The sequence below is a fragment of the Bos indicus genome, chromosome 4, assembly GCF_029378745.1.
Source record: "Bos indicus isolate NIAB-ARS_2022 breed Sahiwal x Tharparkar chromosome 4, NIAB-ARS_B.indTharparkar_mat_pri_1.0, whole genome shotgun sequence".
Taxonomy (NCBI): Eukaryota; Metazoa; Chordata; class Mammalia; order Artiodactyla; family Bovidae; genus Bos; species Bos indicus.
Window position 1 is genome coordinate 56,636,953 of NC_091763.1, and position 27,888 is coordinate 56,664,840.

Below are 27,888 nucleotides of genomic sequence, written 5' to 3' on the forward strand. Positions count from 1 at the left end.
ACTAAAGGAGCCTGGGGAGGCAATTAGACTCAGAGTGCTGCTGTGACTCGCTGTGCAGAGGGTCATTAGAGATGTTCATTCTTCTCCAAGTTTTCATTTCACTTGATCCAGGTTCTTGCAGAAAGCTTTCCTTCTGGGTTAAAATTGTTCCCGCTTGATTTCAGCCATGTGCTGATTCTCTAAAAGAAGAGGTTAACTAGATCTTTTAAAGGTATAATCAGGCAATTGCAATGTAGCCAAGAAATGCTGAGCCCCTACTAGTGAGATGAAATTGGTCTGTGTTAGGAACAGTGGGGTAGAAGTTTTCAGACATACACTGATTGATCCTTTGGACACACCCTCTGGCCTGGACTCTGCCAACAAAGTGCTTTTGCTCTTGGAAAAGTAGTATGTTTTCACAGCATTCTAGGAAGATGGGAATCCATTTCTTGTCTGTGCAGTCACCTATTTGGTTTTCAAGCCTAAGCAAATGAGGAGATAGCTCTGCTTGTGTACAGGAGTGGGCAGGGGAGGCTGCCTGGGTGGAGGTAACACTCTGCTGAATTTGAAATGATTTAGAATGAAACAGGCAGTGAAAAGCTGAAGGCTGTTCCCAGCACCAGGGCCCACATGAGCCAGTAAGAGTTAAGAAACAGCACCATGAGTGAGCAGAACTACAAGGAACTGATGGAAGATAAAGGATGATGAGAGAGGAGGTCCTCAAGTAAGGTAGGCAGTGGGGCCAGGCCACTGAGGATGAGAATGTTATCTTGGCAGTTACAGAGAGATCATCGAAGGGTTTTGTGAGCGAGAGACCTGATTAGCTCAGCTGGGGATAGATTACACCGTCACTGGAATGGGGGCAGGGTCTGAGGTACTGAGGCAGAAGGGAGCATAAAGATGGCCGAAAAAGGAGTGGATCGTCCTGGGAGAGTAGGTTGTCCTCTCCTTGGCTGGTCTGATAACTCAGCAGTTAGAACTGAGACAGAAAGGCCAAGACGTATTCAAAACAGCTCTAAACAGTGTGTGGCTACCATCCACAATTTAGATCAGAAGCTGGATCTGTTTTTCATCCTTGTCTTCGCCCAGGGTGTCCCTGAGCTGGTGGTGAGTTCATGTGCATAGAATAGAGCTGAATTGGAAGCTCCGTGAGAGCTTAGGGAACTCAGTGAGGGTAAGGTAGAAACAGCAGCTTTTTAAAAAACAAAAAACAACAAAAACAAAACTTGGCTGGCTCCCTTGCCCCCAGCACAGTGCCAACATATGGGTGGTGCTGAGTGAATGTCGAGGATTTGGCTGTGTCAGCATTTGGAAGACATCTGTACTATCATCAGTGAGTACTTAAGGTTGATCTTCTGTATTTCTGTTGATTAGTGCTTTCTCAGTGACCAGCTGTGTTATGCAAACCAAGTTTCTAAACTTGGAAATTTGGTTATTTTGTAAATGTGTTTAGTAGCATAAAATACTAAGGAAGGAGTTGTATCACTTTGCTAATTTTGTGAAAGATTTTGTATCACTTTGCTAATTTGACATTATGCATGGCTAAAAATACAGGTCTTGATGGCAGCACCGTTCAGAAGAGCAAAATAGATGAAAATAACCAATGTCAATGGACAGTCGAGGAAGAGGTTGTGTTTATTTTGCACAGAGACATGGCATGATCTGTCTTCAGTTTTAGAAAAATCAGTCTGGCTGCAATGTGGTGAATTCACTATTTGAAAGTCAAGGTTTTGGAAGCTGTGAGGGTTTTAGGAGACTGAATGTAATAATTCAGGTTAGAGATGATGGTGGTTATTGTTAGAGAGGGTAACAAGTGACCATACTCGTTATATGCTTTACAAGTAGAGGACAGGATTTGTTGATGGGTTGGTTAAAGGGTGTAAGAGAAGAGAGACAAGGATGACTTTTAGGTTTGAGCTTGAGCAGCTGGGAGATGGCAGTCCTATTTCCTGAGATGGATGGCTGAGAGTAGAACAGGCTTTGGAGTGTGGAGCCAGGTCATGTGGGAAGGAGAGATGAAGAGTTCAGTTTAATGGAGAAACCAAGCAGAAAGTTGAATATAATAATCTGGTATTCAAGAAGGTCCCATGTAGATAGATCAGTGTGGGAATCATTAACCTTTAGATGATGTATAAAGCCAGGAGGCCGACAAAGGTCTCTGAAAACATGTGAATTATATACTTATTAAGTTTTTAGGGCAAATTGATTATTTTTATGAAGCTTTTTTAAAATTAGAACATTGAAAGCATTGTATCCTTGATCATGTCTTCTAAAAGACAGGCACATAAGCAATCTTTTTTGAAGATGAACCAAAATTTACGTGATAAACATTTTCTTGACTCTGAAGGGCATAAGCAAAGCAGCTTAAGAGGGAAATCTATTGACCAGCACATGGCTAACAAACCAAACTAACAAAACTTTTATGTGTTGGTATCACTTGGTCTCCTGGCTAGCAGTTAGCAACACTAAATATCAAAGTTTTATTTTGTAATGACATGAAAAGAACTAGAATGTAAATTAAAGAATAAGCCTGTTTTTGAGACTTATTTTTGTTAATTCCTCAAAGGCATGTAATAAATTGACAAGTTGAGGATTTTCTTTGTAGATTTTCAAGTTGCAGACATAATGCACACAACCATCTTTCAGGGGACGGAGTACAAAATGCCCATCTCTCTCCCATTAGTATTCTAGGAAAATTCTAGTTTGATTCGAAGGACAAAGTTTAGGGGGAGAAAAAAGCCTTTGCCATTACTGATTTTAAAAATAGTAAGCACAATAACCTAAAATCTCTGTTCTTGGAATGAGAAGGCATGATGTTATCTAAATAGTTTTCCTACTGAGATTTTTGACCCATGAGAAGCAGGTGATGTATCTGGATGAGTGCGAAATGCAGCTTTGCCCCGTATCCTGGCCTGATTTTCTTCAATGCTGTTAACAACCTGAATGGGAGTCAATGCCAGATCTTTAGGTGGGAAACAGAGGCCTTTGCCATGTGCCCTGCAGAAACTTAACACCGTGTCATAGTACCTGTCAGCTTCTGGGTTACTACTTCCACATGCCTTCCTTACTTCTTGCAGTAACTCTGGAAGTCCCATTAGGATGGCTCCTTAGAAAAGGCTTCCCTGAGATTAGAAGCTGTACTTTATTTCTGGGACAATTTATGGACCTTTAACTTAGTGTGCTTATTTTTAATAGAAAATTATAGCCAGTAAATCACAGGTGGGAAATGAAGGATGTACTGGAAGTATTTTATCAAGGAAACATTCCTTGGTGTTACTGCTAGCCAGGTGATGGTAGTCATGGTGGTAGAAGGGTAGCAGTGGTCACAGCTCACAGGTACTGACTGCACATGTATACTGGTCACTGTGCTGAGTGCCTTCCCTGTTCTCCACGGACATATGACCCTGTGAGGCAGATACTGTTATCACCTCACTTTTTGAGGAAACCAAGGCACAATAAGAATGATAGCTTGATGAGGGTATTTGGGGAATAAGTAGCAGAAATGGGATTTGAGCTCATCTATCAGTTCAGTTCAATAGCTGAGTTGTGTCCAACTGTTTGCGACCCCGTGGACTGCAGCACGCTAGGCTTCCCTGTCCATTACCAGCTCCCGGAGCCTACTTAAACTCATGTCCATCACATTGGTGGTTCCATCCAACCATCTCATCCTCTGTTGTCTCCTTCTCCCACCTTCAATCTTTCCCAGCATCAGGGTCTTTTCCAATGAGTTGGTTCTTCACATCAGGTGGCCAAAGTACTGGAGTGTCAGCTTTAGCATCAGTACTTCCAATGAATATATTCAGGACTGATTTCCTTTACGACTGACTGGTTCTATTTCCTTCCAGGCCAAGGGACTCTCAAGTCGTCTCCAACACCATGGTTCAAAAGCAGCAATTCTTCAGTGCTGAGCTTTCTTTATGGTCCAACTCTCACATCCATACATGACTACTAGAAAAACCATAGCTTTGACTAGATGGACCTTTGCTGGCAAAGTGATGTCTCTGCTTTTTAATATGCTGTCTAGGTTGGTCATAGCTTTTCTTCCAAGGAGTAAGTGTCTATTAATTTCATGTCTGTAGTCACAATCTGCAGTGATTTTGGAGCCCAAACAAATAAAGTCTCTCACTGTTTCCATTGTTTCCCCATCTATTTGCTATGAAGTGATGGGACCAGATGCCATGATCTTAGTTTTCTGAATGTTGAGTTTTAAGCTAACTTTTTGACTCTCCTCTTTCACTTTCATCAAGAGCCTCTTTAGTTCTTCTTTGCTTTCTGCCATAAAGGTGGTGTCATCTGCATATCTGAGGTTATTGATATTTCTCCCGGCAATCTTGATTCCAGCTTGTGCTTCATCCAGCCCAGTGTTTCTCATGGTGTACTCTGCGTATAAGTTAAATAAGCAGGGTGACAATATACAGCCTCATCTATGCAGAAGTCCAATGGTGTTCTTCACCGTGGCTGTGATACCTGTTCTCCACTCAAGCAACAGTAATTGCAGCTGGGACATCCATCAGCCAACTGAGGTTTGAACTCTCCTACATACCACTTTCGAGCTTTGTGACCTTAAACAAATGACTTCCCTTGTCTAACCCCAGCCTTCCTCCTCTATGAGGAAGAGATAAAAGTAGCTATTGCAGAGAATTGCTGAGACGAGTCATTACAGTGCATTTGTGGATGCTGCAGGCTCAGTAGAGGGAAGGGCTACCCTTGCGGCTCAGCTGGTAAAGAATCTTCTTGCAGTGTGGAAGACTTGGGTTGGGAAGATCCCATGGAGAAGGGAAAGGCTACCCACTCCAGTATTCTGGAGAATTCCTTGGACTGTATAGTCCATAGGGTCGCAAAGAGTCAGACACAACTGAGTGACTTTCACTTTTTCCTGGTTTGGTACGGAGAGCAGTGCTCAGTCTATGGTAGATCTTTAATAAACATTTACTGATTCTAAGCTCATACCATAGCTTCCTCTGGGGGAAACCCAGGTGGGGATAAAGGAGATTGCATGTGGAGAGGGAAGGGTAAAACTTTCCATTCTAGGTGTTTCTCACATCATCATGATACAGACTAGCACCAAGGAAGTTGCATTCCTGCTGTTAACATGTGGTCTTTCTCAGTTTACCTTTTTGATATTAATTAGCTTAAATAATCAAGTGAATATTTTATAAAAACCACATTTTATATGCCCTGAACATGATGTTAGGCTTTCTGAAGACTGTTCCAGATGCCCGCCCTGTAGTCTGTGGGTGGTGGGGACCAACTGGCTTATTTAAACTAGGAAATCAGGGAGAAGGTGCTTGGCAGTACACCTGTGAAGAGCTATGGTCCATTTTTGCATAGCTGTGTTTGGCAGATAGGAACAGTTCTAGAATTGTTCAAGGAAGTTTTAGACCAGAGCAGTCTGTGCAGTAAGTCAGTGAAAAGACACAGATTTTAAAGAAGCTGTGAAAAGATGCAGGGGAAGTAGCTTACTGAGTAGATGTGGGTGAATTTATGGAAATGATGATGAGATCCTTTGCAGATGATAAAAATGCTTAAGCTGCCACTCAGACTCACAGAGTTGGATCAGTGTAACTTGCCTGATGGAAGATGTTACACTTCCTCCTGAACTGCCAAGAAGCCTAGGGAGTTTTTTTTAAAATTCAGTTTATACCAGAGAACCATGTATGATATTCACACACTCCTTCTTTCTTTTTCTAATAAGCTGGTCAAAGGATTGACAGGATTGCTTTTTAACCTATTTTTCATTTGTATCTGCCCTTTTTCTTTACTGAGGTATAGGCACTTTGAAGACAGGTGTCTTGTCTTAGGTGTCTGTAAGATCCCATGTTTCTGGGGCTTACTACACCTTTATACCACATGGCCAAGAACTAACAAGTGATATTCTGAACTAACAGGATAGGTTTGCTGAAGTCCATACTCGGAAGCTCATGATACTCATTCTAGCAGCTGATTGATTTTCTTTCATGCTAAATCAAAAGGGCTGATTTCTGGGCCAAAATAATTTAGAGGAGAAAAATTACAGTGACTTTGGGTATTGGCCCTTGCCCTCTGTGTACTATCCATGTTTGGGACATGGTGATGGGTCAGGGCTGGGCCAGGGGTGGGACATGGTGATGGGCCATTTCCCATCCTCACTAAGCCTCCACCTTAGGTCTAGCAGATGCTGTGGACCCTTCAGGCCTCAGTTTGCAGACTTCATTCAATGCAGACTCTGGGTTGTTGACTCTGGATTCCTGGCAGGAATGTGATTTTGTGTTCTCAGTTGCCTGCTACTGTCCTCTGAACTGGGAGAGATCGTCTTGAGGGGAGGGAGGGAGGTTACCGTATTTAGATCCAACTCATAGCAGCTATCATTTCTGCTATACTTTGGTTAGTGTTCTTATTGTGGTACCTTTGCAAAGTACCACACAGCAGGGAACACAGACCACTTTGCTTTGCAATTTCCAGATTTCATCAGGGAATCTATTCAACCTTTTTCCCCATTCCTGGGTCCTGGATACCAAGCAGGAGCTATGCTTGTGTACAACACCCCAAATACCTTTTTCTTCCCTCTCCCCCTTCTCTGCCTTCCTAGATTGGTAGAGATTTTCTCCTTCCATATTGGGAAACCATCCTGCATCTTTCATGCTCTGTGGTTTATAGCAGAACTCTGAGATCTCTAGATTCTAATTTAGATATTTAAAGGACAGCCTTAGGAATTTAGAGTACACTTCTCCCAGTAAAGCCAGGCCCTTGTTAATGAAAGCCTTGGCAAACGGAAGCCTTGACTTTCACAACTATTGACTGGGAAATGAGCCATGTCTGTTTGGGAAGTGGAAGACCGAGCATGTCTCCTTTGTTTTGTTGTCCCCAAGAAACAATTCAGCTGCCTCGGTGGGAGGAGGGCTAAGGAGCACAGGAAATTACTGGGAAGGAAAAAAAGGAAATTACTGGGAAAGAAAAATACAAATGATAATATGTAAACATGTTGTTCGGCTAGGGAATCCAGTGTGGGCTGGTAAATCCAGGAACCACCCTCCCAGATTCCTGGATGTTGAAACTTATCAATGACAGTATTCTGTTTGAGTAGCAGGAGTGGAGAGTAGAGAGAGCAGAAATACAGAGTGAGGAAAGTTCTCTTTTTGATTATATGAGTCGATGGCAAGTTTTATTTTTTTACTTTCAATTTTATTATTTTAAAATATTTATTTATTTATATGGCTGCATTGGGTGTTAGTTGCACCTCACAGGATTTTTTTTTTTTTTTGTAGTTTCACTATGTAAACTCTTTTCATAGTTTTCCCTTTTAGCTGCCCAGCATGACATGTGGAATTTTAATTCCCCAGCCAGGGATTGAACCTGGATGCTCGATAGTTAGAGTGTGGAGGAGTCCTAACCACTGGGAAACCAGCGAATTCCCTAAGAATTTTAAACTACACTATTGTGTAGATCCTGAAAGTCTTTAGGAACTGATCTCCAGAGAGAATGTTCACCTTGAGCCAGGCTGTTGTGATTAGAAGCTACCACACCCTGTCGTTATTTCTAGCTCCCTAACCCTCCTGCCCAGCTTTTGCCCGTTCATTACATTTTTAAAGTTTTTACTTGTGGGCTACCAGTGTTTCTTTGGCATAGAAAACAAAACCCATTTCTATGCCATATGATCTTATAAGGCCCTCGGATTTGGGATACTGCAGGTTTGATCATTTAAGCCAGACTCGTTTTCCAGAAATGATTGATATGTATTCATTTTCCAAGAAACAAATGTAAATCAGACGTTTGTTTTTCATAAGGCCAGTAGGTGCAAGCTGCAGACTAAATGAAGGGCATCAGAGATGGTTTTTTGTTTCTTAACAAACAGGAGGACCTGCTGTATCTGGGGAATTGTATGAAGCTGAACTTTTTCACCTTGGGGCTTTGAGATGCATGCACATTAAGTAGCTTGACATATGTTACTTCTAGCAGGACCTCACTAGTCTTTGGGAAACTGACAGGATGATTTATTTTTTCTGCACGTGTCACGAACTAAAAAAGTTTCAATCTTATGGCAAAGAATGAAAATATTAGCTTGATGGAGGTAAGAAAAGATCCACTTTACCTATTTTGATGAGATTTTGGTTAATATGTTCTATTTGCTTACTATAAGTGTCTGTCAGAATTGGGGCAGGTGGCAGGGAGGAGATGATTGAGAAAACCTAAGACATCTGTCACACAGCTTCAAATACAGTGTAGGGAAGTTTTTCCCTGTAAGGTTTATTATTTTTAACTGTGTAGTTCTAATTGTAAATTGAAATTTCGTGGCATGAAATAATTTAGAACTACAAATTTCTCCTATATATACAAATAAACAAAAAAAGTTGACCTTGTTGTGAATGTTTTTAGGAAGAACTCACAGAAAAATGTAGAATTTCTTAAACTGGGTTTTCTTTTAGGTAGACATACTACTCTGGATTCACTGAAAATGTTTAAATGCACAAATATTTGGAACACAAAGACCTTAAAACTCAATGACTGAAAAATCTTTGAAAAAGTATCTTTTGCTAATATTTCACTCAGCTGTCAGAACTAGAGTTAAGAGAGATGGCAGGAACATTTATTTATTCATTTATACTTTTGTATTTGAATTTTATAAGAAGTTGATAGATTCAAGATTTTTAAGCATATTATTATGGGGGTCTTGATAGCCTATGAGGGTCCTGATCAGCTTTAGATCAATGTATTTATATTAGAAATAGCTAAATTATTCATTTATATAAATGAAAATGTAATATGTAGCTTTTTAACTTTAAGAATCATTACACTCACCTACATTTATTAGTAATAGTGAAACTTTCAGTAAATTGTCAGTGCTTTATAAAACATAACATATGACTATTCCCAGAAGTTCTAAAATAAGATACTTTTAATTATAGTCATGAATAAAAGAAGAAATAGCCATACTTTCTAATATGTATATTTCATGTAGATATACTTCTCTAGTAAGCTTAGGAATTTGACCTCCTCATTTTTCTTTGTTAAATGGAATTATCCTCAATTTCCCACATACCTGTGGAAGAATCCATCACATTTTCAATTTAATTTTTTTATATTGAGATTATTTTGGGGAATTAGAGTTATCTTTCAAAAAATAGAAATTTCTATGTTGTTTGAAATGTTTTTCTCTTTTTAATCTTATCATCTTTGGGCATTTGTTATTTCAGTCTGTGTTGGCTGGAATATTAAAGTCACTCACTTTGTACATAACCTCAAGGGCATTCACATTGTCAGATTTAGTTCACGAGCAGACTGAGTCACCTCCAGGGGTGCTCAGAAAAATAAAAACAAATGCAGAATTATCCTTCAAACCAAAGAATTGCAATAGATGAATTGTTCCTAATTAACATATTGTGAAACAAATGTCTGGGTTTGGCCCTAACACCAGACCTGTTGTCTGTTTTTGAAGATAGTTTGGAAAACGTATCAGATTTTCTTGGCAACTTTCATTGTAGAGGGGAGAAAGGACAAATAATTACAAAGATTTTAACCAAGCACAGGGATTTTTAATCTCTATTAAAAAAAAAAAGAAGAAGTCTGTTTAAGGGGGTAGGTAGTTTTTAAAAGTTTCTTTTCAATAGCGCATCAATTTGCTAACAAAGAGTGCAGCTTTCAATTACTGTAGACAACACTTGGGACCAATAGTTAGCTGAAATTTACAGTGAGAAGAAAGACGTGGGAAGCAACTCTTCATTAGTTCATAAAATTGGAAGAGTCAAAGATCAGAGGGCATGATCCCCAGAGAACATGACACCCTCTAAAAACCCCAAGGAAGGATTTAAAAGTTCATTTATAATTGATAAGTGCTGAGTCGGTAATGTTCAGTTTTTATCCTGGTTCCCTGATTTGGCTATTACAGTTTCATGAGTTTTGGCTTAACTTATCATTAAAATCTCAATGATAAATGGGCAGCATTTCTTTTCTTAATATCTTTTAATTTTAAAAATAGTCATTGAGGGGAAGCAGAAAGATTTCATGGAGAATTTATAAAGTAGAAATAGCAGGGTTCAGTGAATTTCCTGGATAATATAAGCCACATGAGTACCAGGTTTACAAATACCACATATATAATGATGTCATTACTCCTGTAAAGTCCTTTCAGTTCTAATACTCTGAGTCTAAAGAATGATTGGGCTGGGCTCTTGCCAGATTCCAGAGGACTTGGATGTTCACTCCTTCCTGTTTCACTGGTCAGATGGCTACTGGGTCTGCCCTGTGGATAGGGGTGGGAGAGAGGTTGAGTGAGATATTCTAATACAGCTGTGTTTCCCTGGAGAAAAGGAAATAATGAAGGAAGGCCAAGATGGATTCATAATTATAGTCTGTATTGAGGGAGCTGAGGGGTGTAGATGGATCACCAGGTCACTGCAGAGTTGAAGTATGGTGGTGCTCCCCGTGCATGGGGTTTTATAAGAGTCCAGGATGAGAATTATGGTACTGGGAAGGAATTAAGAGTATACCCTCTCTCTCCACATTAACCAGTACCTCTCCACCTCTGCACATAGTGTGTCTCCCGGATTATAAACCCCTCGCATCCCTGAAGTTTCATTGCATGTGGAATGATTGTTTCAGTTGCTTCATCAGTCAAATAGACTATTACATGGTAGCTTGAGAATCCATTCATTTTAAACAATTTTATAAAATTTTCGAAACACAAATCACTTATAAGTTAGACATTCTGGTTTGTAGTCAATGTCTTAGTTTAAGTAAGATTTTTATCATCAGTTCTAATATAGTATGCCGGAATCAATAACTTAAGGAACTGTTGGGAACCTAAGACTTTAGTTTAAAATCAGTATTATTGTACACAGTCATTAGGAGGGTGTATTAGGTCAGGATTCTCCAGAGAATACATATGTGATATTGTTTAGTCGCTCAATTGTGTCTGACCCTGTTGCAAACCCATGAACCCTTCCAGGCTCCTCTGTCCATGGAATTTTCCAGGTAAGAATTCTGGAGTGGGTAGGCGTTCTCTTCTCTAGGGGATCTTCCCGATTCAGGGATCAAACCTGTGTCTCCTGCATTGCAGACAGATTCTTTACCATTTGAGCCACCAGGGAAGCCCCTATAAGATACATACATATATACAGATACATACATATACATGTGCATATGTATATGGATATATTTATGTATGTATATGACTTCCTATAAAGAATTATCTCATGATTATAGCAGCAGAGACCCAGGAAAGCCAGTGATGTCGTTGTGAGAACTGGAGGGCCAATGACTTAAGTCCTAGGCAGGATAAGAGAAGTTTGAGGTCCCAGCTCAAACAAGCAGAGAAATCAAATTCTTCCTCCTACCTTTTTGTTGTATGCAGGCCCTCTAGCAGGTTGGGTGATGTTTACCCATCTTGGGAAAGGCAGTCTACTTTACTCAGTCCACCTATTCAAATGCTCATCTCTTCCAGAAACACCCTCACAGGCACACCCAGAAATAATGATTTATCTGGGCACCCTATGTCCCAGTCAAGTTGACACATAAAATTAGCCATCACAGAAGACTAGATTCTCTCATTGAAATAAAAGAAATTGAAGATTTTCCCACAATTCCCTATCAGTGACCTATAAGTAAAGACTGAAAAGCTTAATTCAAACCTGTGAATGATTATAGTTAGTGACAAGCCCATTCAATCTTTCTTGAAAATATTGGCTGAAATAGTTCAAAAGCTATCTTTTACCAAATGCACATATCCATTCTTTGGTTAAGAAAGAAGTACTTAAGGAGACCAAGTAGTATACTGAAAATTAAGCAAAAATGTTAATTCTGTTCATTTTCTGAAATGAATGAAATGTTATGGTTGAGATTTTTTTGATATGATGAGTAGGTCATGTCAAGAATACCTGTGGTGATAGTGGTGTTAATTCTATGCTTTCTGCTTAGGAAATCAAGGCATCGTGGCTGAAGTCAGGATATTGTGCCAGCTTCAACAAGGACCCATTATAGGTTTTACTTGCAATTGAAATAAACCAGTTGTGTCTGTATAACCCTATGAAAAAACACCAGAGTTAAATTTGCTAGGGTTCCAGGCAAGAATCATCAATGGATGCTATAAAATACAGTGAAAAAAAAAATGGTGTATTTGCACAGTCTCAAGTATGTCCTCACAAGACACTATAGTTAAGTGCAAAGAAAAAAGTAGTAACTCTACAGTGGAGAAACCATCTTAACCAAGTGATCGAGGTTAACATCACCAGCAATGAGGCACATTGCCATTGTATTCTTCTGATAAGGTACACCGAGCAGGTACACAGCATCACTTCTGTGGTATTCTTGCCAAAATTGCATATCCTACACTTAATCAGGAGGAAACATCAGACAAAACTAAATTCAGAGACTTTCTGCAAAATAATTGGACAGTATTCTGGAAAGCATCAAGGTCATAAAAGACAAAGACTGAGAACCTGTCAAATGAGAGAAGGCTAAAGAAATAAAGCAACTGAATGTAATGTGGAATCCAAGATTGAACCCTTAACCAAAGGACATTGGTTGGACAGTTGGTAAAATCTGCATACGAGCTGTAGGATAGTTAAGAATATTATATCAACATTAATTTCTTGGTTTTGGCAAGTGAAAGAAGGTGAAAGTGAAAGTCACTCACTTGTGTTCGGCTCTTTGTGACCCCACGAACTATACAGCCCATGCAATTCTCCAGGCCAGAATACTGGAGTGGGTAGCCTTTGCCTTCTCCAGGGGATCTTCCCAACCCAGGGATCAAACCCAGGTCTCCTACATTGCAGGCAGATTCTTTTACCAGCTGAGCCACAAGGGAAGCCCAAGAATACTGGAGTGGGTAGCCTATGCCTTCTCCAGGGGATCTTCCCAACCCAGGAATCAAACTGGGGTCTCCTGCATTGCAGGCAGATTCTTTACCAACTGAGCTATGAGGGAAGCCCTGGTTTTGGCAAGTGTGCTTTATTTACTATCTTAACATTTTCTGAAACTAACTGAAGCCAGAATCAATTTTATACTATTTTCATAGGTTTTTTTTTTTAATTTTATTTTATTTTTAAACTTTACAATATTGTATTGGTTTTGCCCAATATCGAAATGAATCCGCCACAGGTATACATGTGTTCCCCATCCTGAACCCTCTTCCCTCCTCCCTCCCCATACCATCCCTCTGGGTTGTCCCTTTTCATAGGTTTTTTTTTTTTATATAAATCTGCAATTTAAAAATTGAAAGTTAAGAAAATGGACAATAGACTTAATTTTTTCTCCCACACAAGAATGATAGAATTATAAATGTGCTGGTTTTGTATAAAAACAATTTTACAATTAAAAAATCACTGGAAATATAAAATTCAGTGTTGAATTTTTTAGGAACAAAAAGATGTGGAAAACATTCTTTCTCGTAACTTGTGAACTAGGTGAAGTGAAGTGAAAGTCGCTCAGTCGTGTCTGACTCTTTGTGACCCCATGGGCTATACAGTCCATGGAATTCTCCCAGGCCAGAATACTGGAGTGGGTAGCCTTTCCCTTCTCCAGTGGATCTTCGCAACCCAAGGATCGAAGCCAGCTCTCCCTCATTGCAGGCAGATTCTTTACCATCTGAACCACAAGGGAAGCCTGAAGCAGATGTAAAGTGTTTCCTTCACCATTGTCTTTCCAGTACCAGCCACAGTGCTGGCACATAGATGGTGAATGAAGGAGTAAACTGTACACGTGGTACTTTGATCAGTATTTATTGAGTAGCCATTTGGTGGTGTTGGGAACTTAAGGGGATCTCAAACCTGGAGATGCTGGATATAGTAAGTGTTTAGTCAGTTCAGTTCAGTCGCTCAGTCATGTCCGACTCTTTGCGACCTCATGAATTGCAGCACGCCAGGCCTCCCTGTCCATCACCAACTCCCGGAGTTCACTCAGACTCATGTGCATTGAGTCGGTGATGCCATCCAGCCATCTCATCCTCTGTCGTCCCCTTCTCCTCTTGCCCCCAATCCCTCCCAGCATCAGAGTCTTTCCCAATGACTCAACTCTTCGCATGAGGTGGCCAAAGTACTGGAGTTTCAGCTTTAGCATCAGTCCTTCCAAAGGACACCCAGGACTGATCTCCTTCAGAATGGACTGGTTGGATCTCCTTGCAGTCCAAGGGACTCTCAAGAGTCTTCTCCAACACCACAGTTCAAAAGCGTCAATTCTTCGGCGCTCAGCTTTCTTCACAGTCCAGCTCTCACATCCATACATGACTACTGGAAAAAACCATAGCCTTGACTAGACGGACCTTTGTTGGCAAAATAATGTCTCTGCTTTTTAATATGCTATCTAGGTTGGTCATAACTTGTCTTCCAAGGAGTAAGCGTCTTTTAATTTCATGGCTGCACTCACCATCTGCAGTGATTTTGGAGCCCAAAAAGATAAAGTCTGACACTGTTTCCACTGTTTCCCCATCTATTTCCCATAAACTGATGGGACCAGATGCCATGATCTTCATTTTCTGAATGTTGAGCTTTAAGCCAGCTTTTTCACTCTTCTCTTTCACTTTCATCAAGAGGCTTTTTAGTTCCTCTTCACTTTCTGCCATAAGGGTGGTGTCATCTGCATATCTGAGGTTATTGATATTTCTCCCGGCAATCTTGATTCCAGCTTGTGTTTCTTCCAGTCCAGAATTTCTCATGATGTACTCTGCATAGAAGTTAAATAAGCAGGGTGACAATATACAGCCTTGACGTACTCCTTTTCCTATTTTGAACCAGTGTGTTGTTCCATGTCCAGTTCTAACTGTTGCTTCCTGACCTGCTTAGAGGTTTCTCAAGTGTTAGAGAGATGTAAATGGGAGGGGTACCATGGAGTCAAGGAGGCTGGAGGTGATTTGAAGAAAATCTGTTGGAAACAGGCAAAAGGGGATCCTGACTATAGTGAAAAGCATTTACAGCACTTGCTAAGACCCAGCTAGGAGGTTCAGTGTGACTGTTGACTCTGGTTTGTAAAGGCTGAGATTATAAAAGTATGGAGGCACCAGATTCTTAGAGAACTGTGAACTTTGTTCCTTTTCTCCATTGACCTGTTCACTGGCTTCCCATTTTCTAGAGAAATTGCTTTTGACTTGTTTTCAGTGGTCAAAACAAGTCAGAACTAGTGTTTGTTCAAAACTGGAAATTGGATTATTCATCAAAGGAGAAGAGGGAGTAATAAAGTATAAGAACATGGGATTGGTTCTCTTCTGGTGGAAGTTACATGGTTTGCAGGTAATATCCCAGTGGACCTCTTGAGAGGTGAGTATTGGGAATGGAAGTCAAATTCAAGTTGAAAAAAGAAAACCCTGTGGAAGAAAACAATGGCACCCCACTCCAGCACTCCTTCCTGGAAAATCCCATGGGCGGAGGAGCCTTATGGGCTGCAGTCCATGGGGTTGCGAAGAGTTGGACACGACTGAGCGACTTCACTTTCACTTTTCACTTTCATGCATTGGTGAAGAAAATGACAGCCCACTCCAGTGTTCTTGCCTGGAGAATCCCAGGGACGGGGGAGCCTGGTGGGCTGCCGTCTATGGGGTTGCACAGAGTCGGACATGACTGAAGCGACTTAGCAGCAGCAGCAGCAGTGGAAGAAAAAATTAGAGTGCTTTATTGTGTGAGCCAGACAAATAACCAAATGAGACAGAACTGACTGTTAAGTTGGAGAGAACATTAGAAGAGGCTGTGAGAACATATTGACCTCTCCCCATTTGGAGGTAGCTCAGCTGGTAAAGAATTCAGCTGCAATGCGGGAGACCTGGGTTCAATCCCTGGTTGGGAAAATTGCCTGGAGGAGGGCATGGCAACTTACTCCAGTATTCTTGCCTGGAGAATTGCCCTACAGTCCATGGGGTCACAAAGAGTTGGCCACAAACTGAGCGTCTAAGCACACACATTTGGGGGTGACCTGTGAGTCCCTCTGGTGCAGGGGGAGAGAGTGAGATGGCTAGATGGCTAGGCCCAGATGTACCACTTGAGTTCTTATGTGCCATTTTGTGACTTTGAGTAGCACTTGGAAAGAGAAACCAGAACAGAGCACAGAAAGATGTAACAGGGTTTTGGTTTTTTTTTCTTCCCTTATAGCAAAATATTAAGTATAAAAAAAAGTGTTGAAACTTTAGTGTATGTTTCAAAAATTCTCTTAAAGGATATAATTTTAGCATTAACTATCTCACATTGGGAAAGGAAATATATTTTATGTAACTATTTATATACATGTCTATACATTTTATATATATATATATATATTTTAAACCAAATATTTGGTGATAGATTTAATATGTCGGCTTGGGAAATGGTATTTTACTTCTTAGTGAAAATTTTTCCCTTGGAGTGTGGGGAAAGCGGTTATTATTTTCTGTGGCATGAAGTCTGCATTGTAATTTTTACTCCTGATGCTGTCTGGTATTCCTAGGACAAATAATGCACTGTTTGGCAGAGTGTGTATTAAAAGCTGAATCTTCTTCCCTTCCTATCTCTGCTTCAGCACTTTAGGAAAATCTTTCTTAACTCTGTTACTTATTATTTTTTTTTAATCTGTCTCATTTGCCAAAGATGCTTTCCTGTTTTATCAGAAAAAGCAATAGTACCAGCCCTCTTTCCCCTCTGGAGCAGTTGAACCTGAATCTTTCTAAGTTTAACTTGTTAATAGTGGTTTCTGAGAATCTGTAATCACAAAATAAAGCAAGGGTTTTTGATTTAGTGATTGTGAATGGAAACGTTATTTTTGTCTGTTACAGATTCAGAACTAGTCTCCAAGCTTCCAGTTAACAGTGACTATGAAAAAAAGAATAGCCTGTATTTACTTACATTTATAGGATTACAAATCCAGTTCTCATACATTTGTTTGATCCTCATGACATTTCTAGGAGCTAGTCCGGGCAGGTGATATCACTCTGCCTGCAAATAGTAGGACTCAAGACTGCATGGTTCGTAAGTAGTGGAGCTAAACCCAGGTCCTTCATCTCCCTATTCAGTATTGTCCCCTTAGGGGACCTCCCTGGTGATCCAGGGGTCATGACTCTGCACTTCCAGTGCAAGGGGAACAGATTCAATCCCTGGTCAGCTCCTAAGATTACCCATGTTGTGCTCCCCTGACCCCCTCCCCCCAAAAAAAGCAGTACTGTGAGCTTTCAATATTGTCTCCTTTTCCTTGGTGCTAAGATACTTCTGAGATAATAGTTTAAACTCTGTGTTTTCCAAGATGCTCCTTTTGACTGGCAGCTGACCAAAACCATAACCTTTTCTATCATCTGAAAGTTGTTTTTAGAAGTACTGATGGGCGGATGCAGTCATCAGTTCAGAATTTTACTGTTTGACCTTCAGTTGTTCTTGTAGCCACTTAGGAAAGTGCCTTTGCAACATTAAAACCAAGGGGAAGAGTATGTTGATGACTCTTTGGGGAATAAAAACGGGTTCCTTTCCTGCCACAGTGACAGTGTCTTCAAATAAATCTTCGTGTGGAGCAGTGCCTCCTGATGTTCATTCGTTCCCTTCTTGGCCTCTTTCCTCTTCTCTATCTCTAAAATGGGAATAGAAACACCCCTATCATAGAAGATCAGAAATAATAAACAAAGAACTTAGCAAAACCACCAGATAGTATTTCAACAAGGCTGCTTTCCTTCTCCCTTGAAAATGGATCTGGCAAGAAGTCGGTTCTGAACACAGGACACTGTAAGCTTGGAGCAGGTTGGCCTCCTCAGAAAGCAGACTCTGAGATGCAGAGATGAGCTTGCAGGGTGTGTATCAGAGAGTGTTCTTGGGTGTCACACCAGTGGAAGGAACAGGGGAGAAGTAGAACTGGGCAGAGAGAGCACATGACCCGTGATGCTGGCCCAGGGACAGCCTTTGTCAGCTTCAGCTGGAGTGGCCCTTCCGAGTTGCAGCAGGAGGGCCTGGCCCTCATAGTCACTGGGCTCAGGCCACCTGGGAAGAGGACACGTCCTCGGGCAAGTCACTCTCTTCAGCTGAGGCAACCCTAGAAGGCTGCCCCTTGACTGCCCGCATGCTCTCTGCAGCTGGGAGAAAATTCCGTCCATCTCTGAAGAGGAGTCTTGGTGTGGCCGAACCCACGACCTTTATGTTTGCCTGGAGTCCAGAGGGCAGTGGTTCAAACAGAATGGAGTTCTGCAGTTGGTAGAAATGTCCTCTTAACAGTCAAGGACAGCAGTATATTTTCAAGTTGCACTTGTCAAATGTCAGAAATGAATACATTTTATTCCATGTGCTTCTGATTTTTCAAAGTCGGGCCTGAGAGAGTCCTGTGACCTGTCTGAAGGCCTGACCATGGTACCTGTGGCATAAGAATGAAGTCCTTTTGGTCGATGTGCATATGTCTGCCCCACAGGCCTGCCTGCATAGACAGAATGAAACTGATCTCAAATGCATGGCAATTATGAGGACGAGAAGATGGAGCATAGTGAGGCTTCCTTTGATTTTCCTATGGAGTTCATTTTCAGCATCAAAGCCATATTCAGGAGCAGGCATCCCAATTCCCCCTCCCACATTTCCTTTGAAATTTTTTTTCCAGTCTTTCTAGACTGCCTGCTCCCATGGCCCTGCTGTCATACTGATGGCCAGCTGGGAGTCCCTTGAAGGTAGAAATGACCCCTTTGCTCTTAACTTCATCTCATGGAGGGGGAAGATGTTAAGGGGCTACAGGACAAAGACAGTTCTGTCCTGGACTTGTGATCATACCAATGGAAATCTCCAGATGACTTCTATTTCATCTTCCCTCAAGGCCTATCCAGACAGCTCTTTAAAAAATAAGGTGGTGTCTTTGATAAGACTATTAACTTGGATTTCCCCATCATATTTTATCTTTCCCTACAGGAGAATTTTGTGCATGTGCAGAGGAGATGACCCCTTGTCCTCTTCTTCCTCTGTTTCCTATATTATGAAGTAAAATCCCTGAAAAAGAATTTAGTTCTGCTTAATCCTCTTTCCCTTTTCACTGTGTCCTCCAGCTCTTATCCAAAAAAAAAATCTTCTGACCCTTCAGAAATTCTACCTTTTCCTCCCCGCTTTTTTCCATTTGTGCGTGCCCCCAACACACACAATGATACTCATAAAGCTGATAAACCTGAATGTAGATATACATTGGTGACAAACCAGAGTGAAATATAGTATGAAATGCACGTGAACATGGAAAGAACCGGTTGTAAATGTCCTCCGAGTTCCTTTACAAAGCCCTGCTTTTGTCACTGCCTTCTCTCTGTTGCTGACATGCTTCAAGTACCAGCATTCAGAATTTTACAGCTACTCCCATAAAAATGTTTATTTAATTTCTGGTGCAGTCATAGCTCATTTCTGTTGTGAAAAACAGGAGTTTCATTTACTTTGTGTTAAATGGGATTCCATGGGATACTCTCAGAACTCGAGAACAATAGCATCCATCGTGTTCTGTGTTGTAAATAACTTCCAAGTGACCTTTCAGACCACAACCTGTTTCTGAGTTGGAAATCCTTTTATCAGAAAGATGAAGCCAAAACTTTGACTTTGAGGGATGAGTTTACTTCCTTTGTGTCACAAAGAACAAAATATTTCATTATTTTTTTTTCCCACATAATGTTCCATTCGTCTTAGATTGTCAACCCATAAAGGGCAAGGGCAGCGTTTGCTAGGCTTGACTTGAATTGTGGTGTGTAGCATCATCATCAATATTATTTTGATCATGATGATGAATATGGTATCATCTGTGATGTAGAGCTTCATGATTGTCTTCTAGTAGTTTTTATAATTTGTTTCTGTTTTTGCTTTTAAAAGTCACAACTCTGTGATTGAATTGCTCCATACTAAGTTTAAAAGTTTTAAAGTATGAATTTGTTCTTTACAAGAGCAAGCAATGTCACTGAAACTGAGAAATAAGTTCCTGCTTCACAGCACGATTTTGCTTTTCTTCACTGTCTTCATAGAAAACACTGGTGAGTTATAGATAGGATGCTTTTCAAAACCATTTAATTTTTAGTAAAGTCACAAGATACTAAACTGATATTATGTAAAGGAATAATATGTGGTAAGAGGCAACTGTTTCTGATTTTCAAGATGCGTAAGCTATACATTTAATTAACACTTTCAGCTTACACACATAATTTTAGCTAGTTTTTTTGGGGGGAGGGGCGTGGGTTGGCCATACTACGTGGCGTGCAGGATCTTAGTTCCCTGACCAAGAATCGAACCTGTGCCCCATGCATTAGAAGCATGGAGTGCTATTGGACTGCCAAGGAATTCCCCACATATAGTTTTAAAAGACTGGAACATAAGCTGTGTTTATATACATGTTTATTAATCCAAATAAATTTCTGCATAGTTGCAAATGGGCAGAGATGAAAACAATACCATACAGTAGTTTTTATGTCTGTTTAAAACTGTACTCTCAGGATCCTTAGGACTGAAACAATAGCATTGAACCTTTGTATTTCCAGCTCCATGAAGCATTCATTCTCTATGATCTTTTCTGTAGCTCTTTTTCAATTTATAAGAAAATAAACAAGGGAATCAAGACAGTATTTGGTCATGTTCAGTAAACCCAAATATTATTGGGATGCCCCTGGAAATACAGGATGAGAAGACTTTCATTTGAAGACAGAGCTACTTTATAACAACTGGGGGAAAGATGAATTTTCAACTATAGACTTGTTTCATGCAAAAATGCTTGGAGGATTTGGGGGCTTACTTGAAAAGTTATATCCAGAGTGGAATCTAAGCATTCCATATGTTTCAAGTGCATTTGATAGAAATGCAGATTGAGATTTCATGAATGCCTGAGTTTTCTTTGAATCTTTGCTTTGTGAAACCAGTTTTCATTCCTTTATGATACCCTATATGCTACCATTAGTAAACACGAGTCAATCATGTTTTCAGATCTTTTGCTCTTTGGCCTAGAACTGCCTTCCCCTTTCAATTGCATAACCTGAAGCATAAATAGAATAGCATTTATCCATCCATTCATGAGCTTAGTACATTGCAAAGTGGAATTACTTGTGTAATTCAAAGACTGGAAATGGCTAGCCATTTTAGAAGGTAAAGATCAAAGTCCTGCCTTGAACTATATCTTTAAAAAGTGTTACTCTCCAATATGATCTGTGGTTTAATATATTTTAGACGTTTTAAGTTATGAGTGGTGCCCTTGACATTCTCTGACTCTGTTAAAACTTGGGTACCATTTTTCAGTGGCTTCATTCATTCATTCTGTGTGTTTATTCATTCTCTGTTCATACACTAACATAATCCTATGCTGCTGTACGGAAGATGAATTAGAAACAATTCAAGTTTTCAAGTAGAAAGACAAAGATAAGTCAAGTGTATGTGATGCTGCTGCTGCTGCTAAGTCGCTTCAGTTGTGTCCGACTCTGTGCGACTCCATAGACGGCAGCCCACTAGGCTTCCCGTCCCTGGGATTCTCCAGGCAAGAACACTGGAGTAGGTTGCCATTTCCTTCTCCAATGCATGAAAGTGAAAAGTGAAAGGGAAGTCACTTAGTCATGTCCAACTCTTAGCGACCCCATGGACTGCAGCCTACCAGGCTCCTCCATCCATGGGATTTTCCAGGCAAGAGTACTGGAGTGGGGTGCCATTGCCTTCTCCGAGTGTATGTGATACCTTGTGCTATTTAAGATATGGTCATAGTACCCTTGGAGCATAGATAAAAGAATAATTGATTTCACTTGGGTCCAAGGATGGGGAAAGAGAAATGGTAGCATCAGGAAATTGAAAGAGTTAACCTTGGAGCTAGATCTTCAACTCAGGCTACTTCGTAGTTCCCTGTGTAGAAGAGGTGGGGAAGGCAACGGCCCCCAAGGGGGATAATATGTATAAAGGCACTGAGTTCTGCATGAAAGAGCTCGATGAGAATTTGGATATGGTAGTGTGGAGGGCATTGTGTGGAGAGGTGGTGGGATGGGAGCCTGGAAAGTAACGGGAGCGCAGGGGTAAAGGACTTTGTAGGAGATGCTGAGAGCAGACCTTCCCTTCTGCTTTATCAGACGGTGGGGACCAATGTCCATTCTTTCAGAACTCAGACAGTGACTAAAACCAAAGCAAGGCTGGTTTGGGGACAGAGTGCTTCAGTTATATATTATACCCTGTCAGTGCTGAGCCGAAAGACTTCTTCCAGACTCTCAGAATTGCAGGCTGGCAGGGACCTTTCAGTTCACCTTGTTCAACTCCTCCTTTTATAGAGGAGGCATCTGAAGCTCAGTGAGACTGAAGAACATAATAGCTCACCTTTAATAGTTATCAGATATTATATAGGTGAAGAGTGAAGTCAGAATTCACCCACATAGGCTCCTTGGGTAAGAAATGAGATGATGCACAGTTATGACCCAGACAACCTGTCATCCCAATTTTAAACATTTCCTGTGAAAGAATGAGTTTTCACAGGTAATATAGTTTGGTTCTTAGAATTTTGTGTGCCCTCTTAAAATAGAATTGCCCATAATAAAGGAACCTGACTGCCTAAAACCAGAACTCTTAACAGTAATGGCTCTGCCCTCATTCATTCCCTCAGTGATTATTTACCGAGCTCAATTTGTGTGCCAGGCTCTATAGTGAGTTATATAGACAACTGGGAACTGAAACCAACCTAGTCCTTATATGCATGGAATTTTCAGTCTGTTGCAGGAGACATCCTTCCAAAACTTGCACAAATCAGGGAGGCTGGTTAAATGGTATATGGTGCTATGAGCATTTGGAATTGGGGTGAGAGGATGTATATCAAGAAAGTCTGCTCTGAGAAGCCTTATTTAATCCTTTACTACCTTTTGCAGTTTCTTTATCATTGACCCCATTTTCCTGATGAGGTAATGGAGACTCTGAGAGATTAGTATATTGCACCGAATCACACAGCTAATAATCAAACCCACATCTCATGATACCAAGTTTGATATTCTTTTCCTACACCCAGCCTTTTTGTTTGTCTGTTTTTGGCCACTCAGCATGTGGGGTCTTAGTTCTCCAACCAGGGATGGAACTCGTGTTCCCTGCAGTTCAATCTTGAAGTCTTAACCACTGGACCGCCAGGGAAGTCCCTACACCCAGTCTGTTTGACGTCAACATTTAAGAAGAAAGTTAACTCGGATATTAATGCATATATACGAAGTATAGAAAGATGGTATTGATGGACCTATTAGCAGGGCTGCAGTAAAGATGCAGACACAGAGAAGAGACTTGTAGATGCTGTAGGGGAAGGACAGCGTGGGACGAACTGAGAGAGTAACATGGAAAATATACATTATCTTAGGTAAAATAGATAGTGAAAATTTGCTGTGTGACCGCATAGAGGGAAGGGATGGGGAGGAAGGTAGGAGGAAGTTTCAACAGGGAGGGCACATATATATACCTATGGCTGATTCATGCTGATGTATGGCGTAAACCAACACAATATTGTAAAGCAATTATCCTCCAATCGAAAATAAGTAAATTTTTAAAAAGAGGGCTAAGAAAGTTGACCTACAGTAGAAGGCTGGAAGGTATGAGAGAAGTAGTGGAAGAGAAGATGGCCTCCTGAAAGGTGATATGAAGGTAGTGACAGTGGGGAGAGAGCAGTTTCAGAGCAGTGAGGTGAAGGGCTGAGGCCTGAAGGGGCGGTGAAGAATGAAGCTAATGAGTGGTACCGCCATGTTCAAGAAGGTGATGGGGTAGGAGAGAGCCACCAGCAGCAGGGGAGGTATTTCTGGCTGCCTGGGAGTTAACATGGGCATTCGTGAGTGGTCAGAGCTATACCCAGAGCTGAGTTAGGGCACCCACACACTTAGACCTCTAAGAGAAGCATCAGTTGTGCAGGGTTGAATACTAGGGTTGTGAGAGGTTAAGGTGACTTCATGAGTGTAAAAAGGCAATTCTGAGGGTAAGTTTGCCTTGGAGTCTTATATTGTACTCAATCTACTGTCTATTTGGTTGTTGATTCCTTTTAAGAGGTCCCTGAAAGTTATTTGAAGTGCTCTGTCAGGATACAGACCTTTGATTATTTTTCAAGCAAACACTGTTGAGGCTATCAACATGAGGTCATAGGGTATTTATGGTTATAGTTAGAAAATGACATCATGGATTAGTGCTTATCTAAAATGTTTTAACTTGGTTACTGTGTAGTTATTTTTATCTGTCTCATGTACTTTGGGCTATGTTTTCTGTCCTGTGTTTTGATTGCTACTGCTAATTTTGTTTTAAGATCATAAAATGGCTTTAGACTTCTCTGAAAGCCCATTACTTATTGGCATGTTTTGATTTTTGACAGATTCATGTGTTCCTCCAGGCTTTTAAAATACATTCATAGCAGTAACAATAATTTATTTGGGGGATTGGTGTTGTTTCTAAATCTTACTGAAAGATTCAATCTGAAAGAGAGAAAATTATAAAATTCACTTCCAAAGTTGGGGGATTTTAAAAATCAGGCAGTCGAAGCATCTACTATCATTTTTTGGATGTGACTTGCAAGATGATTTCAGCATGTGAAATATTTAATAGGAAATGGGTCTTCTCTTTCTGTGTGTTGAGGTCCTTTATTTTCTAGCCTTGTCTCTCTTATGATTCAGGTGTTAATTTCTTGGGAAGAATCTCTGTCCTTCATTCTCTCTTAACCCCTCAAATTGCCTATCCAACTCTGTGCGACCCCATAGAAGGCAGCCCACCAGGCTCCCCCGTCCCTGGGATTCTCCAGGCAAGAACACTGGAGTGGGTTCCCATTTCCTTCTCCAGTACATGAAAGTGAAAAGTGAAAGTGAAGTCGCTCAGTCGTGTCCGACCCTCAGCGACCCCATGGACTGCAGCCTAGGGATGATTAATCTCTGGTATTATATCCTAGTCCTGCCCAGCCCCGCACCGTGTTTCAGAAACCAGTCAGTCTGTAAACATTAGGTAAGGCTAAACGGTGACTCCTCCCTGTGTGCCCCCTTTTCCCCCAGTTCAAATTATCTGAGAGCTAAGGCATGTGGGAATTGTCATTTTGTCCATGTGTTTAGACCCAGGGGAGAGAAGTAATCATTACCATTGATTACTACAGAGAAGAAGACTACTTTAACACCGTGTGCTGGGCTAGACCCTGAGGGCACAGTAGTGAGCAGTGAGCAGTGAGGACATAGTCCCTTCTCTTGAGGCCCTTACAGTGTATGGAAAAGAAATATCCTGAAGACAGCATAGCAGAAAGGTCAACCAAGCTTATTAATGAGTAAGACATATAGTCCTCATTTATTATTGAACACATATTTATTGAGTCACTACCATGGGATGGGCTTCTGAATGGGGAGTGATTGTAGCAGTGAGGTAGAGGGACACTCCTGGTGCAGCTCTTCAGGCAGTATCTTTGTTTATGTATGTTATTGGTGATGTTGATATTTTGTCTACTATCGTAGTAACTATCACACCTTTGAAATTTGTATTAATAACACTTGTTTGACCAAACATTTCGCTTTGGTTTTCTTCCGAAACATGTCACATTAAAATATGACAGCCAGTTCCAACTATCAGGGTGTATTTCCTGTTCACGTTCGTTTTTCCTGGTCAATAACATGCAATAGTAAGCAGTATAACTGGCCATAACTGACATGATTATCTCTATATATTCTGTGTCGTTTCTTACAGTTATTGCCAGTTTTCGAGGAACTGTGCCATATGGTCTGTCGTTGGAAATTGGAGATACAGTTCAGATCCTGGAGAAGTGTGATGGTAAGTAGACTAGTATTGATTGTTTGCAGTTGGGTAAACGATCTCCTCTGCATTAGGCAGCTCATAAAATTTACAAATTCTTTTCATACTTCTATTAATCTCTAGGATTTTCCCCTTGGTCACAATGAACCATTTTTTACAAAACTACTTTCTTGCATGTTCAATGTTTGGCTTATGGGAAAACATTGTTTGGTATTTTTAAGCTGATTATATTTTTTCCTAATATTATTTATTTATATTCGCTAGATGCAATTGAGACTGTTGAATTTCTGAGAGTTCATGACTCAGGGCCAAACTAGAAGGCCCTTCTTGGAATGTCAAGAGTCTGGTGGGCTCCCCAGGACAGAAAGAAACAGAGAGCCAGAGCAGAAATGCTTTAACCAAGGTTGGGTAACCAGATTCCTTGGGGTGGGACTCCTGCCCTGGCCAACTCTGCTCTAGTTCTGTAACCGCTTCCTCCTCACCTCCCCCAAATTTGGACTGAAATTATTTACTCCATTTGAAATGTTAAGTGAACTTGTATGATTAATTTATATAAGAGGTACCTCATTAAATCAACCTAGTATGTTTTCAAATGCTTCTGTTCCTTGTAACAAAACATCCTTAAATGCTAGTCCTTAAAAAGATCCCAGATAAAATGACTACTCTTTTTTTTCTTAACAAAATGGCCGTATTGTAAAGTCCCATCAGCATATCCAAAGATATGGTTTTCCTCTCAATACGTTGTCCTTATTAGGAATTTATAATATGCTAAGACTCTATCATATTAAGGTTCATTATTGATAAAATTGTGTTTTCCCAAATAGAACTATTACTTTTATTTAAAGCCTGTCATTAAATGGTGGTGATACATGGACATTTATTTTGTCCAGTGTCACTGATATATTTAAAAATATAAGGTTTTTCTCTGTCATTGCCAGATATATTTTGTCTGTTTCCACTTCGTTTACAGATAAATATAAAATCTGTTATGAATGGATGAAAATATACTTCTCAGCTTATGGGAGCTGTTTTGTAATGTAAAAACCTTTCTGTATGGTGTAGTTGGACAGGGACCTCACTGTGACATTTCTGCAATTCTCAAGAAGTTTTGGTTACTGTTAAAATAATTGTTTAAGGATAGATATATTTCTTGGGTGGATGTCTTTGAGGAATCTAATAAATCCTGACATTATAGAGTTTGCAATTCTTAATTCATTCTACTCTTTCCAGGCTGATTATAAAATGATGTTTTATAAAATGTTTTTTTTAAGAAAACTTATGAGGAACAAAAATATTTAAATACAAAACTCAAATACTTCTTTCTAAAAATTCAATTAATCAAAAAGATTCAATTCAATAGAACATTGGTTTTATGATAAAATAATTTCTTCTAATAAGCAAAATGGTTACTATAGTTGAAGAAACAATAAGTTGAAAAGAATACATTTATAGGAGGCTGTATATTAGCTTCCTGGAGTGAAAAATGGTAACCCACTCAAGTATTCTTTCTTGGAAAATTCCATGGACAGAGGAGTCTGGAGGGCTACAGTCCATGGGGTCACAAAGAGTCAGACACAACTAACCAACTGAGCACACACACAGCACACGTATATTAGCTATATAAATTCATATAAATATGTATACCCTGTAATTGTTTTAAACTCTAAAAAGTTATGTTCCCCCTTAAGGACAGTGCTGTAAAACTGATTGAGTCACTTTGGAGGTTAAGTAATAGACATTCTGCAGAATAAAAATTATGGTGAGTCAGTTGGTGGGACATTGTCTGGATGAAAGCATGCCATTAATGCTCTAAGTGGATGAGACCTGGCTTCTTTCTTATGCTATCAGACTGATCCTTACCCAAGATGGTAGACAATGTGTGAGCTCAGTACAGAATTGCTGGCTAAGCACTGGTCTTTGGTGGTAGAGTCAGGGCTTTGTATTCAGGCAGAGACAGTTTGAAACTATATTAAATCTTGTGTAGATTCTTGAATTTCTTTGAGATATAGTGTGACATTTTATAAAATGGAATGAAACTAAGCTCAGAGAGGTCACTTAACTTGCCCAAGATTCAACAGCTAATACTTATTGATAGTAAAACCAGAATTTAAGCCCAGTACTCTGATTCCCAAACCTTTACTTCCATTATGCATGTTTGTATTTTTTATGTATATTTCCAATACAATTTTTAAATGATTTTATTGATAGAAGACTTAAACTTGTAGTCACTTAACTTTTATAGTCTAGCCTACTTCCAACTCCCACATGTTTATACCTAGAATATCTTCATGTAAGGTAAAATTCT

General features: G+C 40.2%; 1 protein-coding gene across 3 annotated transcripts in view; it reads left to right on the forward strand.

Annotated features, from left to right (window-relative positions):
* The window catches only part of DOCK4 (dedicator of cytokinesis 4), a 477,852-nt gene that overhangs the window by 173,229 nt on the left and 276,735 nt on the right, over positions 1–27,888 (forward strand). For all 3 annotated transcript variants that reach the window (XM_070787253.1, XM_070787255.1, XM_070787254.1), the window contains exon 2: positions 25,518–25,601. In XM_070787253.1, coding sequence (XP_070643354.1) covers positions 25,518–25,601 — 84 coding nt within the window. The remainder of the gene's footprint in view (positions 1–25,517; positions 25,602–27,888) is intronic.